The following is a 23,057-nucleotide window of genomic DNA, read 5'->3' on the forward strand; positions in this document are numbered from 1 at the left end:
TGTTGATGCAAAGCCGACGACCAATCATGCCTCGCACAAGTCTGCCCCCAACGCCCGCTGCCTCAACTGAAATCCAGGGCAAAGATGGCTCTCCAATTTCTGCAACAGAAAAGTCCTTCAACCTACCTCCTCCGGCTATCGAGTCTCAACGAAACAATGGCACTTCCACTGCTCAGAAACAGACTCAGTCGGCCCTGAGCCCGTGCTTCTCTTTACCTCCACCTCCTACCAGGTCTCGCACCATCATTCAAATGAAGCCAAAGCCGCAGTGCTCAGAAGATTCAGTAAGATCCCCTATGCAGCAAGGTTTGAAAGGTTCAAATAAGAAGACCTCGACATCCTCAAGTGCCACTGCGACGGCAGGAAAGAAGCAGCCTAGCTCGACCAGTGTTGCCGGCAAGAAGATTGCCAGGAAGACAGCGCACAGTGTGATCGAAAGGAGACGGAGGTCGAAGATGAACGAAGAGTTTGGGACCTTGAAGGCTATGATACCCGCTTGCACGGACCAAGAAATGCACAAGCTCGCTATTTTGCAAGTGCGTAAGACCGTTGTTGTGAGGAGCTATCCCTTTCTGCTGACAGTGTGAATAGGCAAGCATCGACTACCTTCGCTATCTAGAAAAATGCATCGCAGACCTCAAAGCCGCCAACAATTCTCTGTCGACTCCACTTACACAGCCTCAAGCGCCTCCGCCTCGTTTCGATGCTGTCACGCCTAAAGAGAACGATGAGGACGATGACGAAGATCAAGATGATGAAGATGTTACCATGGGTGATTCAGGATCCAATTGCATTTCTCCGTCAATCATGGCGATTGCAAGTAAAGCATACGCCTACACGAGTCCTCAGTCAATTAGCGCATCCCCTGCGATAGAAGCACAATCCAATCACCACCACTCGTCCTATGCCTCCTCAGTTTCCACGCTTCCGTCACCTGCTTTCGAACCACAACACGGCCACCGAGGTCCTCAATCTCAATTCTCTCTGTCTGCCTCGACGTCTCCAACTATCATGCCAAGCAGAGAGCAAGACCAAGAGGCTACAGCTGCATTGTTGATGCTGAACAAGGACCGTAGGTATCCTAAAGGAGGACGGGCAATGTCGGTTCGAGACCTGCTAAGTCATTAAGGGTTGCAAGTGAGAAATAGCTGGTGTCTGCCTACCTGTGAGCTTGGCATGAGAGACAGCGGCATCAGAGGGGTGAATGCATATGTGCTTCCGTTCTGATGGGACTTAATAGCGGGCTCTTGCATATTTTGCACAATTGCTTGCTTGCATGAAAATAATAGATGATCAGTATGATAGAACGGTCTCTTAATGTTCTCAGTGAGACGCGCTGCGTGGAAATTTGATGGTTCTGACGGTATCCTCAGTCAAATACTGCACCGCTAAAGAGAAGACTTTTTGAGTGCCAGAGCGTATCTGCTCGCCTTGATACCCACACTATGCCAAGATTGAAAGGTGCCAGCTCCCTTGGCTGCCCGAATTTCTCACAGCTTGCCTGCAATCCTGTCGTCCCCATTGGGTTATAACAAATGCTGCATATGAAAAATTGAAGACAAAGACATGCCCTTTGGATATATGTTTTGGCAAGAATGAAACCGGTAGGCAGCGTGCTCGTCGATCTGCCCCGCCAGTGTCAGTGTGTCAGTGTTGTTGACCCTCTAGACCTAAGACATATACCAAAGATCGGTCAAATCGCCCATCAGGAACTCGCCTCAGATCCAATTGGCTTCTGAAAGTCGGGCAAGAGACTTTTATTGCTATCCAGATCTGATGCCACAATCAATCCTTTCAAAACAACTGACGTCCACAACCCCAACCATCCTTTGTCACGGTCCTCAGTACGTTTCCCTCTTTCAGCAAGCGTCTCCCCACTAACACCTTCAAAAGCAATGGTTCGTGACCAGGATATGGGTTGGGACCTTCGTTACTACGATAGCTATCGGCCAGCTGCAGAAGGTGAGACTTCCTCAGAAGACCGATCATCAACCATTGCTACGGAATCAAAGGCGGTTCGACATCATTCTAATAAGATCTGGCACCGGGCCGAATATTCTAGCAACACGACACCACGAGCTGACGCGTCGTTGGCCCTGAAGTTTTCACGCGGCCAATCTGATGATCACAGTGCCGCTGCTGCTTCTGTCCCCAACGAAAAATCACCATCCACTGGCCACGATCCGAAACAGCTAATCCAAATGCCCACGAAAGAACGCAAAGACACGAGCATGCCTGACACAGCACCGTCGCGACGCTCATCTCGGACTGTCGATCCTGACAGGAGGAACGCATCTGAGGCCCAAAGCCGTGGGTTCTACGGTTCTTCTCCCCCACCCTCAAATGTGTTACGCCTCGGTGGATACGAACTGAAACGCCCTCTCGATGATGAGGCTATTGACCGCTCTATCAAGCGCCATCGTGGTACAGAGGAGGAGGAGGAGGAGGAGGAGCCTATTAGAACATCAGACAATTACAGACCGCCTCCGAGGTATTGGTGCAAGAACTATATGTGTATGGAAGATCACGCATACTCAGACTGTGATAAGCCAATGATATGCTGGGGCTGCCGTTCAATCAAGTCAGTACATTTTGGAGTGGTCCTTTCCCATTATTGGACCTCAATGCAGCTCGTTAGACATGTTCTGAGAAACAGTAGAGAATTTGGTTTTCTTGTCTTATGAGTCGGCTCTGAATCTCGGAAGGGGCATGCTGACTCCAGAATATAGCCATTATTGGTCCCGCTGCCCCATGACCTGCACTCGCTGTGGGGAGGAGCGTCACACCGCAAAGCACTGTGAGAACTTTGAGCTCACCCAGAGTGGAAAGTCGCGGCCTCGCGCCTGCAATCCGCATCCGCTCACTGAGCCAGCTTCTTACCGTGCACGAAAAGAATCGTTAGAGCATGCGCATGGGAAAGATTCTCTACCAAAGAAGCCTGTGAATATTGTGTTGCCCAGCAGAGACAGACCAGAGGTTCGGCAGGCCTCTCGCAACGTCTTCGATCCTAGGTCCGGTCCCCGTCAGGGCTCACAGCCGCAGAAGTCTGCGCCTGTAGAGGAATGCGTGTCTGAAACCACAACTGACCGAGAGTTGCAACGTCTTCGGGATACCCCCATACCAGGCTCAAGTCTAAAGGGACGTACCAGTACAACAAGCACCTCCGAACAGCTCACGATTTTGACACAAGCGCGCGGAAAAACGTTCACTCCTCCATCGACTCAACCCAATATATCACCACGAGATCCACGACTAAAGCGAGGCTCGGCTTTGACACCTCTTGTATCGCCTCTCCAATCCCTGCGAACGTCGCTAGAGCCTGGCGAAGTTGTATCAGTCGAACCTAAGATGCTTGGAGAGCCACCTTCCAACCCGTCTCAACATAGGCCGCATGGAGTCGGTGCCGCTCCTTCGCAGGCTTCCATCCGGCAAGAAGAGCACCAACCACACTCTTCTAGCCAGAGAGAAGCGTATGTTCCACCAGCCTCCGGCGGGAAAAAAGAGGGCGTACCACAGGCTTCTGGCCAGAAAGACAACCACCATTCGCCGGCGCATACTCAAAACGAAAATCGCCCCTCACAGGCTCCCAACCAAATAGGCCACCGCTCTTCACAGGCTCCTACCCGCAACGAAGACCACCCTACACCGGTTTCCCGACCCGAAGGAGCACTCGGCAGATGACAGTCTCGAGACTATCGAAGCTCGTATGAAGGCATTCGAAGAGGAAGAGCGTGTCAGGCAGAAGCAGCACGAGGAGGAATTGGCCCAGAAAAAGCGCCGACAGAGGCAGGAGTTTGAGCACGAATTGGAGGAAAAAATCAACCAGAAGAAGCGGGATGCGGACCTGGCGAGGAGAGCAGCCGTTCAAAAGCAGGAAGAGGAGCATGAAGAACGACTGGCCGAGCTGCGCCGGCGCTGAAGCACGGGCTAGGTGCCTGTGTGGATAGCGCTTGGCCGACAAATGTTCCCCTGCCGTCGGACGCGGATGTCTCGACAGTCCCGCATTGGTACTGCCCGGTGCCGCTCGATATCTCCCCTGCACCACCTGTGGGGATCCCTACCCCACGCTTGTACTAAAATCCACCGGGCATCATCCTGCCCTCTGTCCCCGCGGTTTGGCCTGCTGTCTTTCCGACCGCACATCTGTTTAGGGGCCATCCTATCATCAAGTCTCTACCGAGGCTTACTGCCGTGCATATGTACTAAATCTGTCGAGTATCTTCTCGCGTCCATCAAGATTACAGCCGTTCCGACCCAAGACGACCGTGTTCCGGTTGGATCTGAAATGAGGAAATTGGATGAGTACCTCGGTTGGAGAAGCTGTGAGTGACAAGGCCCGTACGGGAAAAGCTCACACTAGAGAGGGATGGTTTCGGTTGGAGGTGTCCTTGTGTGACATTGCGATGGATACCAAATTGAGCAGATACAGCACTCAATGGGCGGATGGAATGTAATTGAGGCAATCAAACATACCTACATACCACACAATGATCCAACCATGATGCTGTGTACTCCTTGAAAACCATCCAAATGCTCATCTCCAAAGCTTTCCCCAAATGCTCCCCTCCCAGCTCACAAAATCGTACTCCGCTCAGGCAACATACGAACACCCTTCTCCACCCAAATTAATAATCTCAACAGTCCAAACTTGACCCTCTGCTTCATCGAGCTATCAAATGCGCTCAATCCACCTCTTACATCTTTCCGTATATGATATAGCCCCACAATACTCGCAAGAAGGGTGACGACCCGAAGTGTTTGCTTTAGCCGCTGCTTGATGAGTCCCTTGGTCGTGTATTGGATGTTCCAATCACTCCATTTCGGAAACATGCATCGGATACTGTAGTCCACCTGCGAAAATCTTTATTGGAGAATGTTAGCAGTTGCGAGATTGCTTGATGGCGCGAATGGGGAGCCTGAGAAGGATAGTGCTTACGGGTAAGCAGTAGCATTCCAGCCATTGGCTGTCTTGTACCAGCTATGACATCCACCGCTATGCCAGACGGTGCCCTTCAACTTCTCTTGCATCTCGGTCGTCCATGCTATTTCCTTTTCTTTCTTCACGTCGAAGGTTTTGACGTCTTTCCTCAATATATTCTTGATGAATTTCAACGTGTACTCCACCATGTTTTCGCTTGCGAGTATTACAGAGGAGTGTCCTGTTGCGGTGTTCGGCCCGAAAATGATGAAGAAATTGGGAAAGCCATCCATTGCGTTTCCCATGTAGGCCTGTGGACCCCCACGCTCATCCCATACCTCTTGCATGACGGCACCGCCTTTGCCGATTACCTTGAGTGGTGAAAGCCACGTAGTGAGTTCGAAGCCGTTGGCGAGGATTATGACGTCGGCTGGGAGGTGCTTTTCGTCTGTTGGTGCTTTGCTGGCCTTGTCTTCTGGATCAGGGTAGGTGCGGCCCGGTCCCAACGTGACCCCCTTTGGTTGCAGGCTGGTGATGGGCTGGGTCGTGAGGTCAATCTTGGGATCGTTGAGACTCTCAAGCCAGAAAGCGTCGAATATTCTCCTCTTGCAGCCGACGCCATAATTTGGGGTTAAAATCTCATGGTACTGCTCGGGTACGATAGACCTCATATGCTGAACCAGCTGCGCTTCGACCTTCTTGCGCGTCTTTGCTGCGGCGTTTTTACCGGTAAATATAAGAAAGAAGTCGAGTTCGCTAAGACAGAACAAAAAAGTTCTATAGGCCCTACCAAGTCCAGGAATACGAGGAAAGAGTCTTGGTGTCCACTTCTCCCAAGTCTCCTGCTTGATAAGACCCAAAAGGGGACCGGGACGAGGCATTACCCAAGGGGGGGACCTCATGATTTGAAGGACAGACTTTACGTTGTATGGCTCTTTCGACAATCGAGGCACGAATTCTACGCAGATTTCGGAGTCAGCACTGTTTATTCGAGCTAGGAAATGGAGTTGCAAGACAGGTCTCTGCTTTAGAAAGGTCTTCTTGCTCCTGAAACATGTCTTGCGACTCAACTTCATTACCAAAAAGGAAGAATCGGCTCCGAAATGTACGTACGCGCGGCACTACAGCCTGTGCCCACAACGATGACATCTTTACCGCGAAGGTCGACGTTATAGTCCCACCGAGCAGAGTGGAATACATCGCCTTGGAAAAGATCCCGGCCTGGGACATTGTCTGGCCATGCGTTCGGCTCGACGAGACCGCCGGCAGCGCTGCATATGATCTTGGCTTTGACCTTCTCTTCCTTAAGGTACACGCTTTCGCGTCCTTTCTCAGTCATCATCTTTTTTCGCTCTTTGGTAGACAGATCACCAGTACCAGGCATCATGTGAAGAAGAGTTGCTTCCCACAGCTCCTCGTCCTCGAGCCATCGCACCTCGGACACGTCTGTATTCAGTTGGATCTTGTCGACAATCTGGTATTTCTCACATACATCCTGGAGGTACCGAATAATCTCTTCCCCCGGAGGATGATAGGCAGACCACTTGTGGTTCGGCGAGAAGGAGAAGCTGTAGAATACGGCAGGACTGTGCCGGCTTCAGCAATTATCGAGTCCGGTAGAGGGAGACTAACACATCACAAGCAACTCCAGGATATCTGTTGATCCACCATGTTCCTCCCATACCAGCTTGTCTGTCAAATATGCGGAACTGATCGAAGCCCAGTTTCTCCTTCAAGCGACAAGCCATTGCTATGCCCGATTCCCCAGCGCCCACGATGATGACAGGATAGTAAGTGTAGGCATCTTTGTCGTATCCATTGACGACATGAACGGTATTAGAGAGATCTGGCATGACTATGAGTTCTGACTTAAGTGAATAATCTTATGATACAAGGAATGGGTTGAGGTGGTATGTGCAGTTTAGCAACGCCATGAAGAAGAGGACAGGGAAGGCCCGCGAGCCCGCCCCGCATTGGCCTGGTGGGCGCATCAGAAGCTGTCAATTTTGCCAAGAAATTATGTATCCCAGTACTCGTGTTTGATTGATGCAATGGGCATGTGAGCAAATGCTGCCGCTGGGGAAATGCTGCATCGGTAAAGATACGCCATGTACTTTAGCTAAGCACGTAGAGTAAGGAATTAGGATGTCTGTTCAAAATCGGCGACCTGCTGTCTCTGATTCTGGATCAAGGCAGTAGCGAAAAGAAAAGTGACGATCTTAGGGCAAGACCTGGCATGGATGGGCATGGGTGTGATAACGTACAGCATACGGAGACGGGCCTGATGAAGAAACGTTTGCAGCAACCACACTCGTTACTTGAATGTGTCTATTGACTTGTGGAAGTACTGTAGGTATTTCGCCTCTTCTCCGTTATCACAAGACGCTCAGGAGCGCCGAATCACTGCTATTTACCGAGAATCTCAAAGTGAAAGAGCCATTGGTCGCATCAACCGGGTCTAGCGTTACAGGAGGAAGGATAGCACACACAGCCCAGCAACAAGAAAGCAGATCAAAGGTCCACTGATGGTTGTGGCAATTGTGGCTGCCATGGATCTTACGCAACTGTCAACACGCTGTTAGTCACAAGCCAAGGTGACGAATAGAAGCAGTAGTCCAACTCACCGATTCTCGGCTGTGCAAGGAAACTTGGGTGGCCATACCACGCGCTTCGACAGACTACTCGACCCCGGTATGAGCTGATGACTGGATGACGCAACCGGACCGATTCCGAAGTCGTTGGACACGATGTGGTTGTCAGGTGTATTGGGATTAGGTAATTGTGGCAGGCGTTCGAAGGTATCATTATGACCATCGGCTTGCGAGCCGAGATTCCGTTGAAAAACAGATTTCCTTGGCTTGGGCGGATCAGCAAGGTTATAGCGTTGCTGTATCAATATGGCTAAAAACATCTTCAGAGTCTCCGCGGACGGATATCTAGAGGCTCACTCACCGGCTGCTGCATTGGTATAGGCATCCGCTAGATGAGAAAAATACTTTTGTCAGTATATAGGCGTTACAAGGTATTAGCATGATGAGAAATGTAGGTTACCTATGTGAAGACAAGCCGCAGTGTTCTTTGACTCAGCTTCCATGGCAACATCATATGGACCGTATATGTCTGATTCGTTACCGTTGTTATCATGAACTACGAATGTGTGAGCTCGCCATCCATGCTTCTGCGTTTGTGCAAAGACTTACTTGGGTGGTTCACCGGGGTAGTCAAGTCCGCAAAATGCTAAGACAGAGCTTTTAGCATGTGGCAAGATGATTTCACGCTCCACCACACACCAATGATTCATGAAAATATACTTCGCCTTGGTTTTCATCGAAATCGTTTGCTGATGTCACAAGGAGACGTTCTGGTGGAAAAGCATCGGTGATGGAGAGGGTCTTATAAAGTGTTTGCAACTCATAGTAGGGCGGGCAGAAGACGACATAGTGATTATCCTGTGACCTGACGTTAGCGTCTTGAGTTCGTTCGCTATGACGCGCATCGGTATATACATAGTAGGTGCCATTGATATTGAATCTGCATATAAGATCAGTAATTGCTTCCAGAATGGGGAGAGAGCTTTCTCTCACGCGTAAGCGACAGCGCCTAGCTCGCCGCACAATCCTCCATTTTCTACGAATATCATAGGCTCGCTGCAGAAGACAAAGAGTCTCTGGTTCCGTGGCCAGGTCGATTGGTCGTGTACTCTCACTGCGCCATCAATATTGGCTAGAATGTTCACAGTCAGCATGCGATTGGGATACCGATATCCTGTCGAGGGTCACTAGCCATACCTCGAAGGGTTGCACCTAATTGACCTCTGCTGTCGTTGCCCATGTATAAGTCCATGGCGGGCTGGAAGCTACCATTGGGCTGCCAACTGGCCAACGATTGCGCGTATTGCAGGGCATCACGCCAAGCGATCTTCTCGATGAGTTTTTGGTAGGGTGTACAAAAGGTCTCGGCGAAGTACTTCTTAGTTCCACTTGCAGGGCTAACGCCGGTGGTACTTTGGTTTGCCGTTCGAGGTAGTATGGGGAATTTCGTTACTGGTGTGGCTGCCGACCATACGGATTGCGCTGAAGCAATGAGAGACAGAGAGGAAGCGAACCACACGGTGAGATTGGTGAAGAGCATGATAGCGATAAGTTTTCAACGGACTAGAGTATGCAGAGTAAACGAAGGGATGCTAGAGCAGCGTAAACGAATGTATGCTGATGTTGCAGCTTAATGAATGGACGCCGAAGAAGAATTCAGCTATTATGGATAACGAAGAAGAAGAGGAAGAGAGAAGAAATAGACAGATGTAATGGTCCGGATTCAGTGCCCTTTCCGCTTTCTGCATGCTGAACGAGACTGGAAGGGGCCGCCTTCCTAATGTCAGATGGAACTGCTTTCCAGTGTCAGAAAAGCGGCATGGTCAATGGCAGGAGCTGGTAGCATAATCAGATATGTTAAACAGCTTATTTGAATGATCAGTCGGAAGAGGATAAAGACGCTGCTGTCACATGTGTGTCCGAATGCCTACGGAAAAGTATTTATCAAGCTTGGTGAATAATTATAACAGCTCTATCGTCCCACAGTATGGAAGACTCTGAATGTAATAGCGACATGTTCCGCATCTTTGCCCATCCAGCAGCGCCATTCATCTCTTTACCGCGCAAACTTGGTCAAGAGAGCTAGGATAATGTCAACTCAGTACATTACTTAAAATCTGCAGAGCTGCCTCCAAGGCTCCAACTTTCTATGACAACATGCGCGCTTGGCTCGCTTAGACTTAGTCTCCGGAATCTTGCTCTTGCAATGAATGGTGCAGGTTGCATCACTTTTGCGCAGTCGGAGCATTGTTCCGATTGGTTGGCGAACTTTTGATTTTATTTTGTTACTTACTTTCTTTGATCGTGATTCATCTTGCTAATACTCAATTCTTTGCAAAAACGCCAACATGGCACCAAGGAAGACTGGTGAACCCTCCCACAGCTTCAATCTTCAAACGCCCACTAACCGTCGATTCCATTGTTCTAGCAATCCTCAGCGTGTACAATAAGCAGGGCCTACTGGACCTTGCTAAAGGCTTGATTAAACATGACATCCGTCTCCTGGCTTCGGGAGGCACAGCGAAGCGTGAGTCCTTTTCCTGAAACAATCACTGTCTTCCTCGGCACTTTGGCTGTGTCCGTAAGAAGACATGCCGCAGAAGTATTGGCTCTCTGGTTATCTCCTGGGCAATGCGTACAGCCCATCTCTTGTTATGGAACGGCACGACTAAATTTGAGCCTACAGTCATTCGCGAGGCAGGCTTCGAGGTAGAGTGAGCTGAAAGTCCTCTTCTGTAACATTTTCTACACGAAAGGCTGAGACGCTTTACTGGACAGAGATATTTCTGCAATCACCAATTCTCCAGAGATCCTGAAAGGGAGAGTCAAGACCCTGCATCCAAAAGTTCATGCGGGTATCCTGTCCACGAACTCAGAGAGTGACGAAAAGGACCTTGCCGAGCAAAGTATAGACAAAGTGGATTTTGTTGTCTGCAACTTGTATCCGTGTAAGCAACATCTTGGATCCAACTTTTTTATCTTAACGATCATCGAGCCCCAACGGACGATGTTACTATTGAGCCGTATCATATGAGTCAAATCTTGGCCCAAGGATATTCTGACTCGGAAGTACTATAGTCAAGGACACCATTGCAAAGATCAACGTCACAATAGAGGAAGCCGTGGAAGACATCGACATAGGAGGCGTTACGTTGCTCCGGGCCGCAGCAAAGAATCATGCTCGCGTCTGTGTGCTGTCAGATCCACAAGATTATGCCGAATTCTTGCAAGCGATGGACAAGGGCGAGGTCACTGAGAGAAGTCGCCAACTCTACGCTCTCAAAGCTTTTGAACAGACTGCAGACTTCGATACTACAATAGCAGATTTCTTTCGCAAGAAGTATGCCTCAGACGGCATCCAACAATTGTCCTTAAGATATGGAGCAAACCCGCATCAGAAATTTGCAGCAGCATTCAGCAAAGACGGTCCACTGCCTTTTAAAGTACTGAATGGAGCACCTGGATACATCAATCTGCTGGACTCGCTTAATGCTTGGCCTCTGGTGAAAGAGCTGAAGCAAGCCCTGGGTCTCCCAGCAGCAGCAAGCTTCAAGCATGTCTCGCCGGCCGGGGCAGCTGTTGGCGTTGCCTTGACGGAGAGAGAGAAAGAAGTCTGTATGGTCGCAGATATTGAAGGACTTTCGGATTCGGCTCTGGCTATGGCTTATGCACGCGCGAGAGGAGCTGACAGGATGTACGGCTCTTTTCCCATCTGTAACACTGTCCGAGCCGTAAATCATGTTTGAGAGCAAAGCATCCGTTTTAGGAGTATATGCTTCTCAAAGATATTTCATCTCTCTTTTCTGTGCCTTGATCTGAAGATGCTGACTCGTCGCCGTAGGTCAAGTTTTGGAGATATTGTTGCGCTCTCAGATTCTGTGGATGTCCCGACTGCAAAGGTACGTGTGACCAACTCAGGGACTAGCCTTAGCTTGCAACCCTGGTGTCTATAGTGAATGGCAATGCTGACCCAAAACCCCAATACAGATTATCTCGCGCGAAGTATCCGATGGGTGTGTGAAGTTTATCCCGTGTTCTACCAACAACATTAAAAACATATCGACCTCATGTCTTTGGGTGCTGCTTGATTCTAGAGAAGCGTCTCGTCCTCCATTTGGAGCTTGAAGATATGCGCTGACCTTCAATCTTTCTTTAGTGTGATTGCTCCTGGGTATTCTAAAGAAGCGTTCGACATACTGTCGAGAAAGAAGGGCGGAAAGTAAGTTTCGGAGCCTATGAACGGTTATGTCCACTCATTCTTGCGAAGGTACATGATCTTGCAGATGGACGAGGCGTACGAGCCTCCTACAACTGAAAGTCGGACCGTCTACGGACTACAGCTGCAGGTAGGCTTTTGCCCGGTCTTCTCCAGCCCTGATCGGTACCGAACATGAGTCGTGTTACAGTGGAATCGAGATCCTTCATTGCCCAAGAGTATTACTGACCTTGAGAGTATTAGCAACCTCGAAATGACGTCAAAATTAGCCCAAAGGATACCTTCAATGCCATCATCACTCCCAAAGACTGCCCGCCGCTCCCAGAGTCCGGTGAGTGATTTTGCAATGCCCTAAGGCCAATTACGAGACATCTCCCGCAAGCATTCGACCTCTACTTGTCCTCGAGATTCTAGATACTGACTCTAAATTTTTCTGTAGCTCTTCGAGATTTGACAATTGCGGTACGTAGTTCTCAAAGCCCATCTTGCCCAGTCCGCCGTTGAATCTGAGCCGCGAAACATATTTCCAGAGCGAGAACGTATTTCGGCTTCTAATGAGTCTCGAGACATGTCTTATGATTCAGCTGTAAATTTGCAGGACTGACGCTGATTCCATCTGTTCAACAGACCATTGCCGTCAAATACACGCAATCCAATTCAGTATGCTACGGTACGTACCCTTTGAGTTAGCGATGTCGAAAGTCATGACAGGACTCTCCACGTACCCCTCAAACTTGTTTCGCAACTCTTCATGGGTCTTGAGAGAGACGTGCTGAATTTCGAATATCCTGTAGCTCTTAATGGCCAGGTCATTGGACTAGGTAAGCCAGGTTGGCTCTGTCAAAACACATCGATGAAGCTTATCTTCCCTCGAAGGCGCTGGACAGCAATCACGCATTCATTGTACGAGGTTGGCGGGTGACAAGGCCGACAACTGGTGGATGAGGTTTCACGGTATCCACCCCTCTGCAGTTATTCCTTCCTTTTCAAGATATGTCTGGCGACTGCAAAGTCATTTCAACGGCTTTTTGGTTCAAACCCTGGCTTGAAGAAGACATGCTGACTCCGAAATTGGGTAGAAAGAACAAGTACTTTGCAATGGAAGAAAGGAATCAAGCGTGCCGACAAAAGCAAGTGAGTTTCTCCTGTTCGTTAGTTTCCTTCCTGCTACCCTCATTATAAGTTACGAGGCCTCCTTTAAGAACCTCGGCTTCTCAGAGCAGTTCCATACCTCGGTTCCAACCTCAGTTGATAGATATTGACTCGAGTATCTTGCAGTGCTATCGACATGCTCTGTAGCGGACGCTTGGGGCAATTATCGAAGTCAGACATTGAAACACAAGATTTCTTGCAGAACTTCGACACCAACAGGGCACCTGTGGCATTCACGAATGAAGAACGGGAAGAATGGTTGAGCCAATTGAGTGGAGTGGCCGTGTCATCAGATGCATTTGTAAGCTAGCCAAGGATAGCTTCTCCGAATTTTGGTTCTACATTGTCGCATGCTGATTTATATGTTTGTACCTAGTTCCCTTTTACGGATAACGTATACAGGGCGTCCAGAAGCGGAGTAAACTATGTTGCGTGTCCGACAGGCAGTGTGGCAGACCAGGATATATTCGCTGCTTGCGAAAAGCTGAATATCACGTTCGTCGAGCAGAGCGTGCGGCTTGTAAGTCAAATCATATGAAAGATTGCCAGATCATGGCTAACCTGGGGCCATAGTTCCATCATTGATTTAGGTCCCTACATGGTCACGAGGACCATCGAGCAGACTGGAAGAAGGTACGTTGAGTCAATAGGACTGGAAGGAGTATCTACGTCCGGAAATCCTAAAGGGTCTTCTGAGCGTCTACTTGTAGACCCTATTGATACCCCTATCTGTACCCGAGACCTGTCCGCGAAACATGGCCCAAGAAAGTGAATCATGGCTCTCTTGAGGCCGCAGTAATAATCCTTTCCCACCTGTATTGCTACTGCTATCGTGATATTGGTACTTGTACAACGAATCAAAGTAGTGAATCTAGGATCTAGGGAGCAGTCATGTACTCTCGGTACTCTACTTGTACTTCCCTCCAGCAACGGCACTGTGCGCCAAGCCGCACTAGCCAAATGCAACCCAGCTACCGTAAGGTACTTACCTCTACGCTCGTCACCATGATTGGTGCCACCGTCTTAGCCTGCATCAAGGGATAACTGGAACGCAGCTGAGCTTTAGTATCCTTCTGGGCAAGGGTTGCAGAGGCTCCTTCTATACGAATAGTGGCTCTCCAACCTCCTGATGATCCACAACCTTTCCATAGTACGAACCGCATTGCCCAGAATCAATCTTCGTCCTATCTACACTTTGACGGCAAGATGGCGTTCACTGCGCACTCTGGAAGATGGCAGCTTGCACACCTTCCGCGATAATGCCTTTATCCCGTCGAAGCCAGCTCTGCTACCCAAAGCACATTTCATTGCACTTCCAAGCATACAGAAGTGGTTCCGCACCACCCAAGATGGGACGGGAGGAGTGGCTCTCAACTACTCACATCTCAGCAAGTTCGGTGATGCCATCGTGCCTCTAGAGTTTACACGTCTGTCTACAGCATCTGCCGCGAACCAGTACGAAGACTCCTTCCAGCGGGCCGACGTGCCTTTGTACATATTCCTGGAATGGACCAAATCTGCATCCCGGGAGACTTCAGAGCGACTGTATCTCGCACAGGCTTCTTTTTCTAATCTACCAGAAGCTTTGAAAGTGGACTTGCCCACGCCTGAGATCGTGGCAAATTCTGGTATAGGCGATATTTATGATACGAATATCTGGATGGGTATTCCACCCACCTACACACCACTCCATCGTGATCCTAGTGAGTCACTTTTCGGAGTGGTTTCTCCTCAACCTCTACCCCGTTTTGAGTGGTAAGACATGTCTTGAGAGTGTGTTGCTCTGACTGACATGCTTCACGTCTCAAATCTCTACTTACAGAAGGAATGCTGACCCAGAAACAATCTTGAAGACCCAAACCTCTTTGTACAACTCGCCGGTCATAAGATTGTTCGAATCCTGCCCCCAGAGATCGGGGACAAGGTCTTCGAACAGGTCCAAAATGCTTTGGGCCGATCAGGATCCGCAGCCTTCAGAGGGGAAGATATGATGAAGGGGGAGGAAATGAGATTGCTCGAGGACCAAGTCTGGAATGACACTTCCGTTCTGGACGAGGCCGGCGAGGGTGGATATGAAGCACATGTTGGGAGAGGCGACGGTCTATTCATCCCGAAAGGATGGTGGCATAGTGTCAAGGGCGTAGACGACGGTATCACGGGATCTGTGAACTGGTGGTTCCGGTGAAATGGCATATGCTGTGGCACTGAATTGATAGCGTGCTTTCGTTCTGCCCCCAGCAACTTTGATGCCGCTCCGTCACTCTTCAATGCAATAGCAACACTTGGACAGCAAGCAGAAGACAGAAGGCCGTCGGGTACTAGCAAAGGCCAAAAGATATCTAGTATCTCGGAATGCTCGAGCACCTATATTTATTGTAGTACTTATTGTAGACATCATTTGACCTGAACTGCTCCATCATGTTAATTATCTTCCCACAGTATGCGCAATGAACACCACACTTCAACCCTACGTCCTTTTCGGCTCAACCAAGTATGTGTCCCCTCGGTCAATCCTTTCCTCTCTCCCATATCCTAACTCCGTCAGACCCTGGCTCCCCCCACCCTGGACTACAACCGACGACCGAGTTCGCGGCGGCGCCTCCCAATCCTACCTCTCCGCCCTCCCCGACAACTGCGCAAACTTCCACGGGCATCTCGACACATCCACGCTAGGCGGAGCGGGCTTCGCGTCGCAATTCAGCCCTCCAGAAGCCGCGGGGACCGACAAGGACGGCGGGGATGAGGAGCGAAGCTGGGACTTGAGTGCTTACGATGGCATCGAGGTAGAGGTCGTGGGGGGGAAAGGTGACGGGAAGATTTACACCTTGATATTGAAAGACGAGGAGGCGGCCGGCAAGAGGGGAGACGGGAGAGAGAAGGCCGGGATCAATTGGGAGGTGGATTTCAAGGTCGGAGGGGAGGAGGGCGAGGGCGGCGGCGATGTGACGAGGTTCTTTGCGCCGTGGAAGGGATTCAAGGCTACGTTTCGAGGCAAGGAGAAGGAAGATGCCGGGGAGTTGAAGAAGGGGCAGGTCAGGCGGATAGGATTGATGATGAGGAGGTGAGTCCGTTGCCGAGAGGGGTTATCGATGCATCTCAGCTGAGCTATGATCAGCTACTTCGGGAAGCAAGAGGGCGACTTCGGCGTCGTGCTGAGGGCCATTTGCGCAAGGAAGACCAATGCAGGGGAGGAGGGAGGGGCAGAGGAGCGGAACGCTATGGACGCTGTGGGCAGGTCGCAAGGATCTGGGCCTGAGAACACGGACACGGCGGATCATCGACCGGGAAAGGAAAGGGGGATTGGCTGGATCGACTGGTTCTCGGGGCTCTGCACCTTCAGGGGATGAAAGGGTGGGAATACTCCGGTCCTCCAGCCAGCTTTTCATCGACTGACGAGTGCCGAAATGTATTTGAAGAATGACATGAGGCGAGTATTGAAATTGAAACATCCAAAACAAAAGGGGACAAAAAGGAGAGAAACAGCCCATATGAATCAGTATCATATTGAGAAGCGAAAGGCAAATCATCCAGGGATGGGACATAGACAATCATATTTACGATGCCGAACACCTGTGAGAATGTGCTTTAACATGCGAGTGCAAACCTACGGACACGCATGGCCAGTGTGCTACCACTCAACGATACATGTTTCATGGAGGGGGGAATTTAAATGAGTCAGAGATGGAGTGAAAAATAGTCGGTCAACACAGTCACCTGAAGGCACCATCAACCAGATTCTGCCAATGTCGCGGCTCAACCAGCTTCTATACCCGTACGGTCTTGGTTCGAAGCTTTGAGCATGACTGCTGGTTTTGAGGCTTCAAGCTTGAGGAATCCATGGAAGGCAGAGTTTAGTGCCTCCGAGTGGGCCGTCCGTAAATATTAAGGATAGGTCGACGGCCAAATCAATCCTCCAATACATGGTGGTGAATTCTCACAACAATCATAAGCCGGCGACTTCTTCATTGATAGAGTTTTCGACTTGCAGAAGATCGTTCCTGGGAGTTGAAATGCGGTCAGGTTTCACGGCAAAAAAGAGAACAGCGATGCACACGAACACTTCCACAGTAGACGCAAATTTGGAAACTCTTTTGTAAGTATCTAGGGGTTAGAAGCATGTTGATCGATAGAACGGAAATTCCCTGTTCCCCTTGATGGACCGGCCACGCCTGGCCATGACTCCAATCCCTTACGAAGAACCACAATCCATGCCCATGCCCAAGCTCACTCGCTGTTCTTCAGAGTCGCGGCTGCTATACATTCCTGTCCATCTTCCACTCCTTCTTGTCCGGCTTAAATTTCGATAAATGGTCTTCGTCTATGCCCTTGTTATGTTCCATTATGAAGTACGAGTCTGGCTCGCGAGTATCATGTCTTGTCTCTCCTTCCCCCAAAGCTGCCTGGCTATCTCCAAGCCTAACAGCAACTGCCGATGGTCTGGTCTCTATTTCCCCTGGTCGGGACCCAAATGAGTTTTGCTCAAGCCAAGCTTCCTCCGATTGGCTAGCCACGACTGCCGACGCACTCGCTCTTTGGTCCCAGTCCACTCTGGTAGAATACACGCACTGCACGGTTCGTTGTCTGCAGCGTTGGCAAGGCGTCTCGCCATCGCATTCAGAAGCGGTCCGACTGCATTCGAGACAAGGTGGCTGAGCTTGATTGAGGTAAACGCAATCCAGTGAGTAATGTCCGCAGCGGTGGCAAGGTATTTGGCCGTTGCATGGAGCATTGCCTTCGATGCACTGGTGACATGCCGACTGAACCCGACTTCCCTCCTGTTTACGTTCCATTATGTGGCTTGGTGGGCCGATTGCGCGCCAACACAGCGATCAAGAGACGGGGAATCCCTAACGTCGTTTGTAGCGAGACCAATCGAGACCAACTGGTTTGCAATGGGAGTGGATCCGGGTCCTGGTACTGACTGTGCCTGTGCCTGTGCCTATGCTATGAAGGCACTGACCGTAACACTGCGGAGCGCGTTCGCGAACGGATGGGTTTGGTGAGCACTGTGGGAAAGACTGAGATTTTGAAGGATAGTGTATATACTGTGCAAGAGGCGCGAATGCTGTTCTTCTCATCCACTGTCATCCTGAGCAGATCATGCCCTCAGAGTGATACCCAATACGATGGCAGAGCTGGAATAAGCAATGGATCAATCATATCCTGGCCCCCTGATGCGAGTCAGTCCTAGCTGCAGCGTTAGTGCGCTGACGAAATGTCATTATTTTCGAATCAGAAGCGACCAATCGATTTCGATGACGGAAGGATGACAAGAGCCAGAAAGTCGGTCACAGAGGTGTTTCTGGTTGCGTAGCCAGGCAGCGACATGTAGCATGAGCCAATCAGCCGGTTCCACTCATACTTCTTGATTGATGGCGCTATGGCCCGTTGCGTCTTACGACACCATATCTGCCGACCATATTGCTGATGGATCATTACGAGCTCACAAAGTGTCTCAAGCAGATACACGGCCTCGTCATCCTGGGAAGACAGCGCTTTTGGTAGGGAACCTCGCTCCCGAGGTACGTTATAATCTTGCCATCATGCGTTGTAGACGGCGCTTTTTGGGCATTCGCCGGCCGTTGTCCAAAATTGCCCGTCTCCTCGCGTCGTGCTCGTAGCCTTCGTTCGACCTTTTGAATCATTCCTCCACGGCCTTCACAGCTTCCTCAAAGTCCGGTATCAAGTCAGCCCTCTCAGCAGCCCCTCCCCATCTGAGCACTCCGTTTCTATTCACAGCAAAGCTTCCGCTAGTTTGCCATCTACTCCCACTCTCCGTAGGCCTATTCCACTGCAGCACCTTCAATCAGTAACTTTCTTTTGAAGATGACATACTCCCGCAGCGTGCCCGGCGACGCACATGGGGCCATGGGTTAGGAAAGGAAATGCGGAGCTCGTTGCTTACAATTCCTTGCTCTTTTCCCAATCTATACACGCTCCACATACTCGCTGGGTTCAAAACATGCCAGAAGCTACTCACGCCCAGACCCCAACGTGCAAATAGCTCCCTCTCACTGTCCACAATGATGCGGACATGGTCGGCGCCGCCAACGGCTTCGAGCCATCTGTTCGTGGCGGACTGATCGCTGTGGGAGACGGCGACGAAGTTGATGGATGGGTGCGCGGAGGCCGCCGCACGAAAGGATAGGAAGGTCTTTTCGGCGAAGGGGCACCCGCAGTGGCGGAGGAAGGTAATAATTGTGGGATTCACATTGGGGTTGGGAAGTGGGAGCTTTGATGTGGACGGGGCGTTAACGGCAATGGATGGTATGGGAGATGTGGAGAGCCGGGATGGGAAGATCCATGATGCAGCCTCTTGTTGGAAGGTCATGGTAAGTGTGTAAAGGTGAAGTGCACTTATGCTACGGAGCAATTTATTTGGGAGGACATGATAGGATGATGGATGATGGATTGAGGGAGTGGTGGAGGGCGGCGATGGAGAGCGGAAGGCAAGGATGAAGTACTTTAACAATGTACAAGTACCATGGTACTATTCGGCTGGCAGATGGGTCTTGTACATTACATTACATTAGGTTGTCGCTGACTCGCTGGCGGAGAACAAGCTTCATGGTCCCTTGTTCTGACAGAGCTAGGCTAAGGTATTATTATGTACCTTACTTGTATGCCAAAGAACAATACCTCAATACTTAATACTTAATACTTTAGCAACATGATAATAACATGATAATAAAGTCTTAATCTCTGTTGAGTGACTGTTAACAAAAGGCAACTTGGGCCAAGGCTGAAACGGTGCCTACATGTACATTCTGAAGAGCCATGACTTGCATTGAGCAGAGCGATGGTCCAGCTCGAGCAAGCAAGCAAGCAAGCAAGCAAGCAAGCAAGTAACTGATCCGCGGAAATTATTGACAAAGTGATGAATGCCATACAGGTAAAGTAGGTGTACCTTAATAGCCAAGCTGAAAAGTCTATTCTCCTAGTGTCCGTGTCGATCGTGTCGATCGTGTAAATTCTCCGGATATGAATCCATCTCGATCCTCGAATCTCGATTACCGAATTACCGGCGATTCGCCTCTGCATGTGCAGCATGCAAGACGCAACACTCAACACTCAACAACACTCAACACTCAACACTCAACACTCAACACTCAACACTCAACACTCAACACTCAACACTCAACACTCAACACTCAACACTCAACACTCAACACTCAACACTCAGTACTCAGTACTCAAGACTCAGTACTCAAGACTCAGTACTCAACACTCAACACTCAACACTGCATGCCGCGGCAAGGAGACCGACTCTGACTGACCATGTATTTGGAATCGCTTACCAAATAGCTGTGGGACATATGTGTACGTTGAACCGAGAATACAGTTATATATATCATCATCGTCAAAAGATTGCATACGTGTAACATTTCCCGCCGTCATTGCTCCGAAAGAGAGCCGAAAAGCTTCACGGAAGACAATGACAAGCGCTTCATCCCATGTGTATCAGAGTACTCTACTCCTGCAATGCGAACGCAATACCCATGCACCTCTCAAGCACCGCACTTGTCCGGCTCATTTTCCCTCCCTCCAACCACATGACCCAGGAGCTCCTTCTTGCCACCCATTGGAAACAACACTAAGCTACATCCCCACCTAGTAGGTGAATCGAAAATTAGGATGGTCATCGCCAAGGTTTTCTACCTCCTCTCTGGGTAGACTCAGCCTGGCATCTCTCTCGCCTCTCTCCCTCCTCTGGTTTTCAAGTCTCAGACCAATGGCAAAGACTGTGCAAGCGATTCCACACATCCAGATCAGTGCCAGTGAAACTCCATAACCGACCGGGTATCGAGGTCTCTGGTTCGTTACGTATATGTTGCTGGCGATGATGCCGCCGAAGTTGCCGAAACCAATCTGCATGGCCGCGTTGATGCTCCGTTTGTAGTGGCCGCCCATGTTATTGCTCAACCATACCAGAGTGATGGGCTGAGTGATGTAGCCACCAGCCATGACGAGATAGACGGCGAAGTAGCGAGTGCCGACCGAGACGGACTCTTGCGCGAGAAGGATGATGTATCCAATGCTCGCGGTTACAACGCCGAGCATGGCGAAAGCATAGCGATGGCGGAGACGGTCCGTCAGGAGGGCGGACATGAGACACGTCACTGCGGCAACAATGTAGATCGGGATCGAAAGGACTTGTGCACGGACGGCAGTCCAGCCCAATTCGCTGAGAATTGTTGGAGTGAAGAAGGAAGTGCTGTAGCCCGTATTATTGACTCCGAGATACATCAGAATTCTGTGAACTCATGAGCCAAGATGGAAGAGTGCGCATGGAATCTGTGACTGGGGAGCAGGTGGAGCACATACCCTATGTAAATCTTCCAGTCACCAAAGGCACGCCGCCTGGCTTTGCTGTCCAATCGGTCCATTCTAGCATCTGCCGCATCTTCGCTCAAACGACGGATGAGCAACTGCCGCTCTTCGGCGCTGAGGAACTTGGCTGTTTCAGGCCAATCGACGATGAAGAATCTGGAAACGACGGCGAAGAGGAAAGTGGCGAGGCCTTCGATGATGAAGATCCAGCGCCAGCCATCGTAGCCACCGATCCCAGCCATTTTCGCTAAAGCGTATGCGAGAAGCTGCAAACAGAGTCAGGCTGGGCGGCAGGAACTGGTAGGGTCTTGTAGGGTACGCACCCCGCTCCATGCCCCTGCCAAGATGACGGCAGAGAAGAACAAATTGAACCTCCATTGCAGTTCGTATCGGCGGTAGTACATCGACATCAGGTACATACACCCTAGTCCATGTAAGCAATGTCTGGATCCCGAGTTTGGCGTATCATCTCACCCGGGAAGAAGCCAGCTTCACACAGCCCGAGAAAGAATCTGCACACAACGAGGCCAGCGTAACTCTGGGTGACCCCCATGCAAACAGTCACAATGCCTGTGTTCAAATGTCAGATCGGTAAAGTGAACTAGAGACAGCGGATCTATACCCCAAAGTATCATGATAGAACTCAACCACGTCGAGGGCGCGATCTTCCTGATCAAGAGATTGCTGGGCACTTCGAATAGGATGTAAGGTATAAAGAAGACGAAAAGAGCAACGTTGTAATCTTGGCCTTTCATCTTGAGGTCCTTTTCCAGGCCCTGAAGACGTGCATTACCAATGTTGATTCGGTCGATGAAAGCCAATGAATAGAGCAAGGAAAGCACTGGGATAACATGGAGGTCACATTTGCGGATGAGTCTCTTCTCGACAGCTCGGTCGATGGGTTCAAGGTGAGGAACGTCATGGCTAAGGCCATCTTCAGAAGTGCTCATGCTGCCAGGAGAGCTGTGAGATAGGACTGGCTTCTCACACATGCTGATATTCATGGCCGAGTGGCCACGATGAGTTTAAGAGGATATTGTAGAGAAGAGGAAAGTGCGATTGTGCCCTAGTCGATGAGAAGGTACAATTTGCGAGATTCTAGCTCTAGGAAGTGAGGGCGTGCCGAAGATGTACAGTAGGGGTTGCCGCACAGCTTGAGCTTGTAAATTTGTCTTAAATTAAATAAAGAACAGAGTGACCAAAGGACACAGAAAGGAGATATACGTTCTACTGGCCCAAGGGATGATAGCATTCCAACACATGCCTTCCGTCTTGCCGGCCAGTAAAGCCCGCCCTCACTCATGATGAGAAAAATTACACAAGCAGCGAATGTGACCGAGATAGGAAGCTAAAGCTGGTCTCCGCCAAAATTGCAGTCCTCCAGATGCCAAGGACAGAAGGACGCGACCAAAGCGCCTCAGCATAGGGAAAGTACAGCGTCCCATAGGCAGATCTTGGAAGGTACGACGGCTGAGGTTGGATAACCCGATTGTCCTTCTTGAGAGATTTGCCGCGTGGTCGCAGACCAGCATCATTGGTAGTTCCGGGGAATCTGTTGCTTCTCCATATAAAGTTGGCCCCTCTTTCTGGGTTTGAGACACACAGGTTCTCGGTAGACCCTTCCGAAGCACAACGAATTCTTTCGTAAATCCAATGCACTCGAGCTCTTTTTCTTCAGCTCAGAGCCCCGCAATAACTTCGGTCTGGCCAGCAGCGTGTAAGAAGGCAGGTAGTCCTATGGGCCCCGCATCGAATCATCTTCGATAGACACAGTCGCATATGCCGCTCACGTTCTTGAAAGCTTATGTTGCACCGAGCATGGCCGAGTAGGTTCAGTCAGAGGAAGAAG

General features: G+C 50.1%; 9 protein-coding genes across 9 annotated transcripts; 5 read left to right on the forward strand and 4 right to left on the reverse strand.

The window, feature by feature from the left end:
* Positions 1-26: 26 nt before the first annotated feature.
* On the forward strand, positions 27-1,128 carry HO133_002771 (uncharacterized protein; the record flags this gene model as incomplete). The annotated part of the gene is made up of 2 exons (XM_037293696.1): positions 27-536; positions 592-1,128. The coding sequence occupies 2 exons, from the start codon at positions 27-29 to the stop codon at positions 1,126-1,128; spliced, it is 1,047 nt and encodes a 348-aa protein (XP_037150525.1).
* A 767-nt stretch (positions 1,129-1,895) lies between these two features.
* Positions 1,896-3,919, forward strand: HO133_002772 (uncharacterized protein; the record flags this gene model as incomplete). The annotated part of the gene is given in 3 exon segments (XM_037293697.1): positions 1,896-2,491; positions 2,730-3,648; positions 3,665-3,919. The coding sequence occupies 3 exon segments, from the start codon at positions 1,896-1,898 to the stop codon at positions 3,917-3,919; spliced, it is 1,770 nt and encodes a 589-aa protein (XP_037150526.1).
* Positions 3,920-4,572: 653 nt separating this feature from the next.
* On the reverse strand, positions 4,573-6,771 carry HO133_002773 (uncharacterized protein; the record flags this gene model as incomplete). Its single annotated transcript, XM_037293698.1, has 4 exons — positions 4,573-4,861; positions 4,937-5,876; positions 6,032-6,504; positions 6,551-6,771. The coding sequence occupies 4 exons, from the start codon at positions 6,769-6,771 to the stop codon at positions 4,573-4,575; spliced, it is 1,923 nt and encodes a 640-aa protein (XP_037150527.1).
* Positions 6,772-7,382: 611 nt separating this feature from the next.
* HO133_002774 (uncharacterized protein) lies at positions 7,383-9,049 on the reverse strand (the record flags this gene model as incomplete). Its single annotated transcript, XM_037293699.1, has 9 exons — positions 7,383-7,482; positions 7,543-7,819; positions 7,871-7,897; positions 7,970-8,065; positions 8,119-8,155; positions 8,209-8,367; positions 8,425-8,449; positions 8,503-8,641; positions 8,707-9,049. 9 exons carry the CDS (start codon positions 9,047-9,049, stop codon positions 7,383-7,385), a joined length of 1,203 nt encoding a protein of 400 aa, XP_037150528.1.
* An 808-nt stretch (positions 9,050-9,857) lies between these two features.
* On the forward strand, positions 9,858-13,462 carry HO133_002775 (uncharacterized protein; the record flags this gene model as incomplete). Its single annotated transcript, XM_037293700.1, has 18 exons — positions 9,858-9,876; positions 9,938-10,036; positions 10,196-10,223; positions 10,288-10,457; positions 10,588-11,203; positions 11,351-11,408; positions 11,497-11,522; positions 11,666-11,728; positions 11,777-11,855; positions 11,969-12,056; positions 12,165-12,187; positions 12,353-12,395; positions 12,520-12,546; positions 12,602-12,679; positions 12,805-12,859; positions 13,004-13,178; positions 13,254-13,397; positions 13,451-13,462. 18 exons carry the CDS (start codon positions 9,858-9,860, stop codon positions 13,460-13,462), a joined length of 1,803 nt encoding a protein of 600 aa, XP_037150529.1.
* Positions 13,463-14,006: 544 nt separating this feature from the next.
* Positions 14,007-15,062, forward strand: HO133_002776 (uncharacterized protein; the record flags this gene model as incomplete). The annotated part of the gene is made up of 2 exons (XM_037293701.1): positions 14,007-14,580; positions 14,731-15,062. 2 exons carry the CDS (start codon positions 14,007-14,009, stop codon positions 15,060-15,062), a joined length of 906 nt encoding a protein of 301 aa, XP_037150530.1.
* Positions 15,063-15,324: 262 nt separating this feature from the next.
* On the forward strand, positions 15,325-16,224 carry HO133_002777 (uncharacterized protein; the record flags this gene model as incomplete). Its single annotated transcript, XM_037293702.1, has 3 exons — positions 15,325-15,368; positions 15,423-15,938; positions 15,993-16,224. 3 exons carry the CDS (start codon positions 15,325-15,327, stop codon positions 16,222-16,224), a joined length of 792 nt encoding a protein of 263 aa, XP_037150531.1.
* A 2,294-nt stretch (positions 16,225-18,518) lies between these two features.
* HO133_002778 (uncharacterized protein) lies at positions 18,519-19,208 on the reverse strand (the record flags this gene model as incomplete). The annotated part of the gene is made up of 2 exons (XM_037293703.1): positions 18,519-18,668; positions 18,858-19,208. The coding sequence occupies 2 exons, from the start codon at positions 19,206-19,208 to the stop codon at positions 18,519-18,521; spliced, it is 501 nt and encodes a 166-aa protein (XP_037150532.1).
* A 1,280-nt stretch (positions 19,209-20,488) lies between these two features.
* HO133_002779 (uncharacterized protein) lies at positions 20,489-22,158 on the reverse strand (the record flags this gene model as incomplete). Its single annotated transcript, XM_037293704.1, has 5 exons — positions 20,489-21,131; positions 21,203-21,474; positions 21,532-21,632; positions 21,683-21,778; positions 21,831-22,158. The coding sequence occupies 5 exons, from the start codon at positions 22,156-22,158 to the stop codon at positions 20,489-20,491; spliced, it is 1,440 nt and encodes a 479-aa protein (XP_037150533.1).
* Between the last annotated feature and the right edge of the window lie 899 nt (positions 22,159-23,057).

Source organism: Letharia lupina (genome assembly GCF_014066315.1).
Source record: "Letharia lupina isolate WasteWater1 chromosome Unknown contig_15, whole genome shotgun sequence".
NCBI classification, from domain to species: Eukaryota; Fungi; Ascomycota; class Lecanoromycetes; order Lecanorales; family Parmeliaceae; genus Letharia; species Letharia lupina.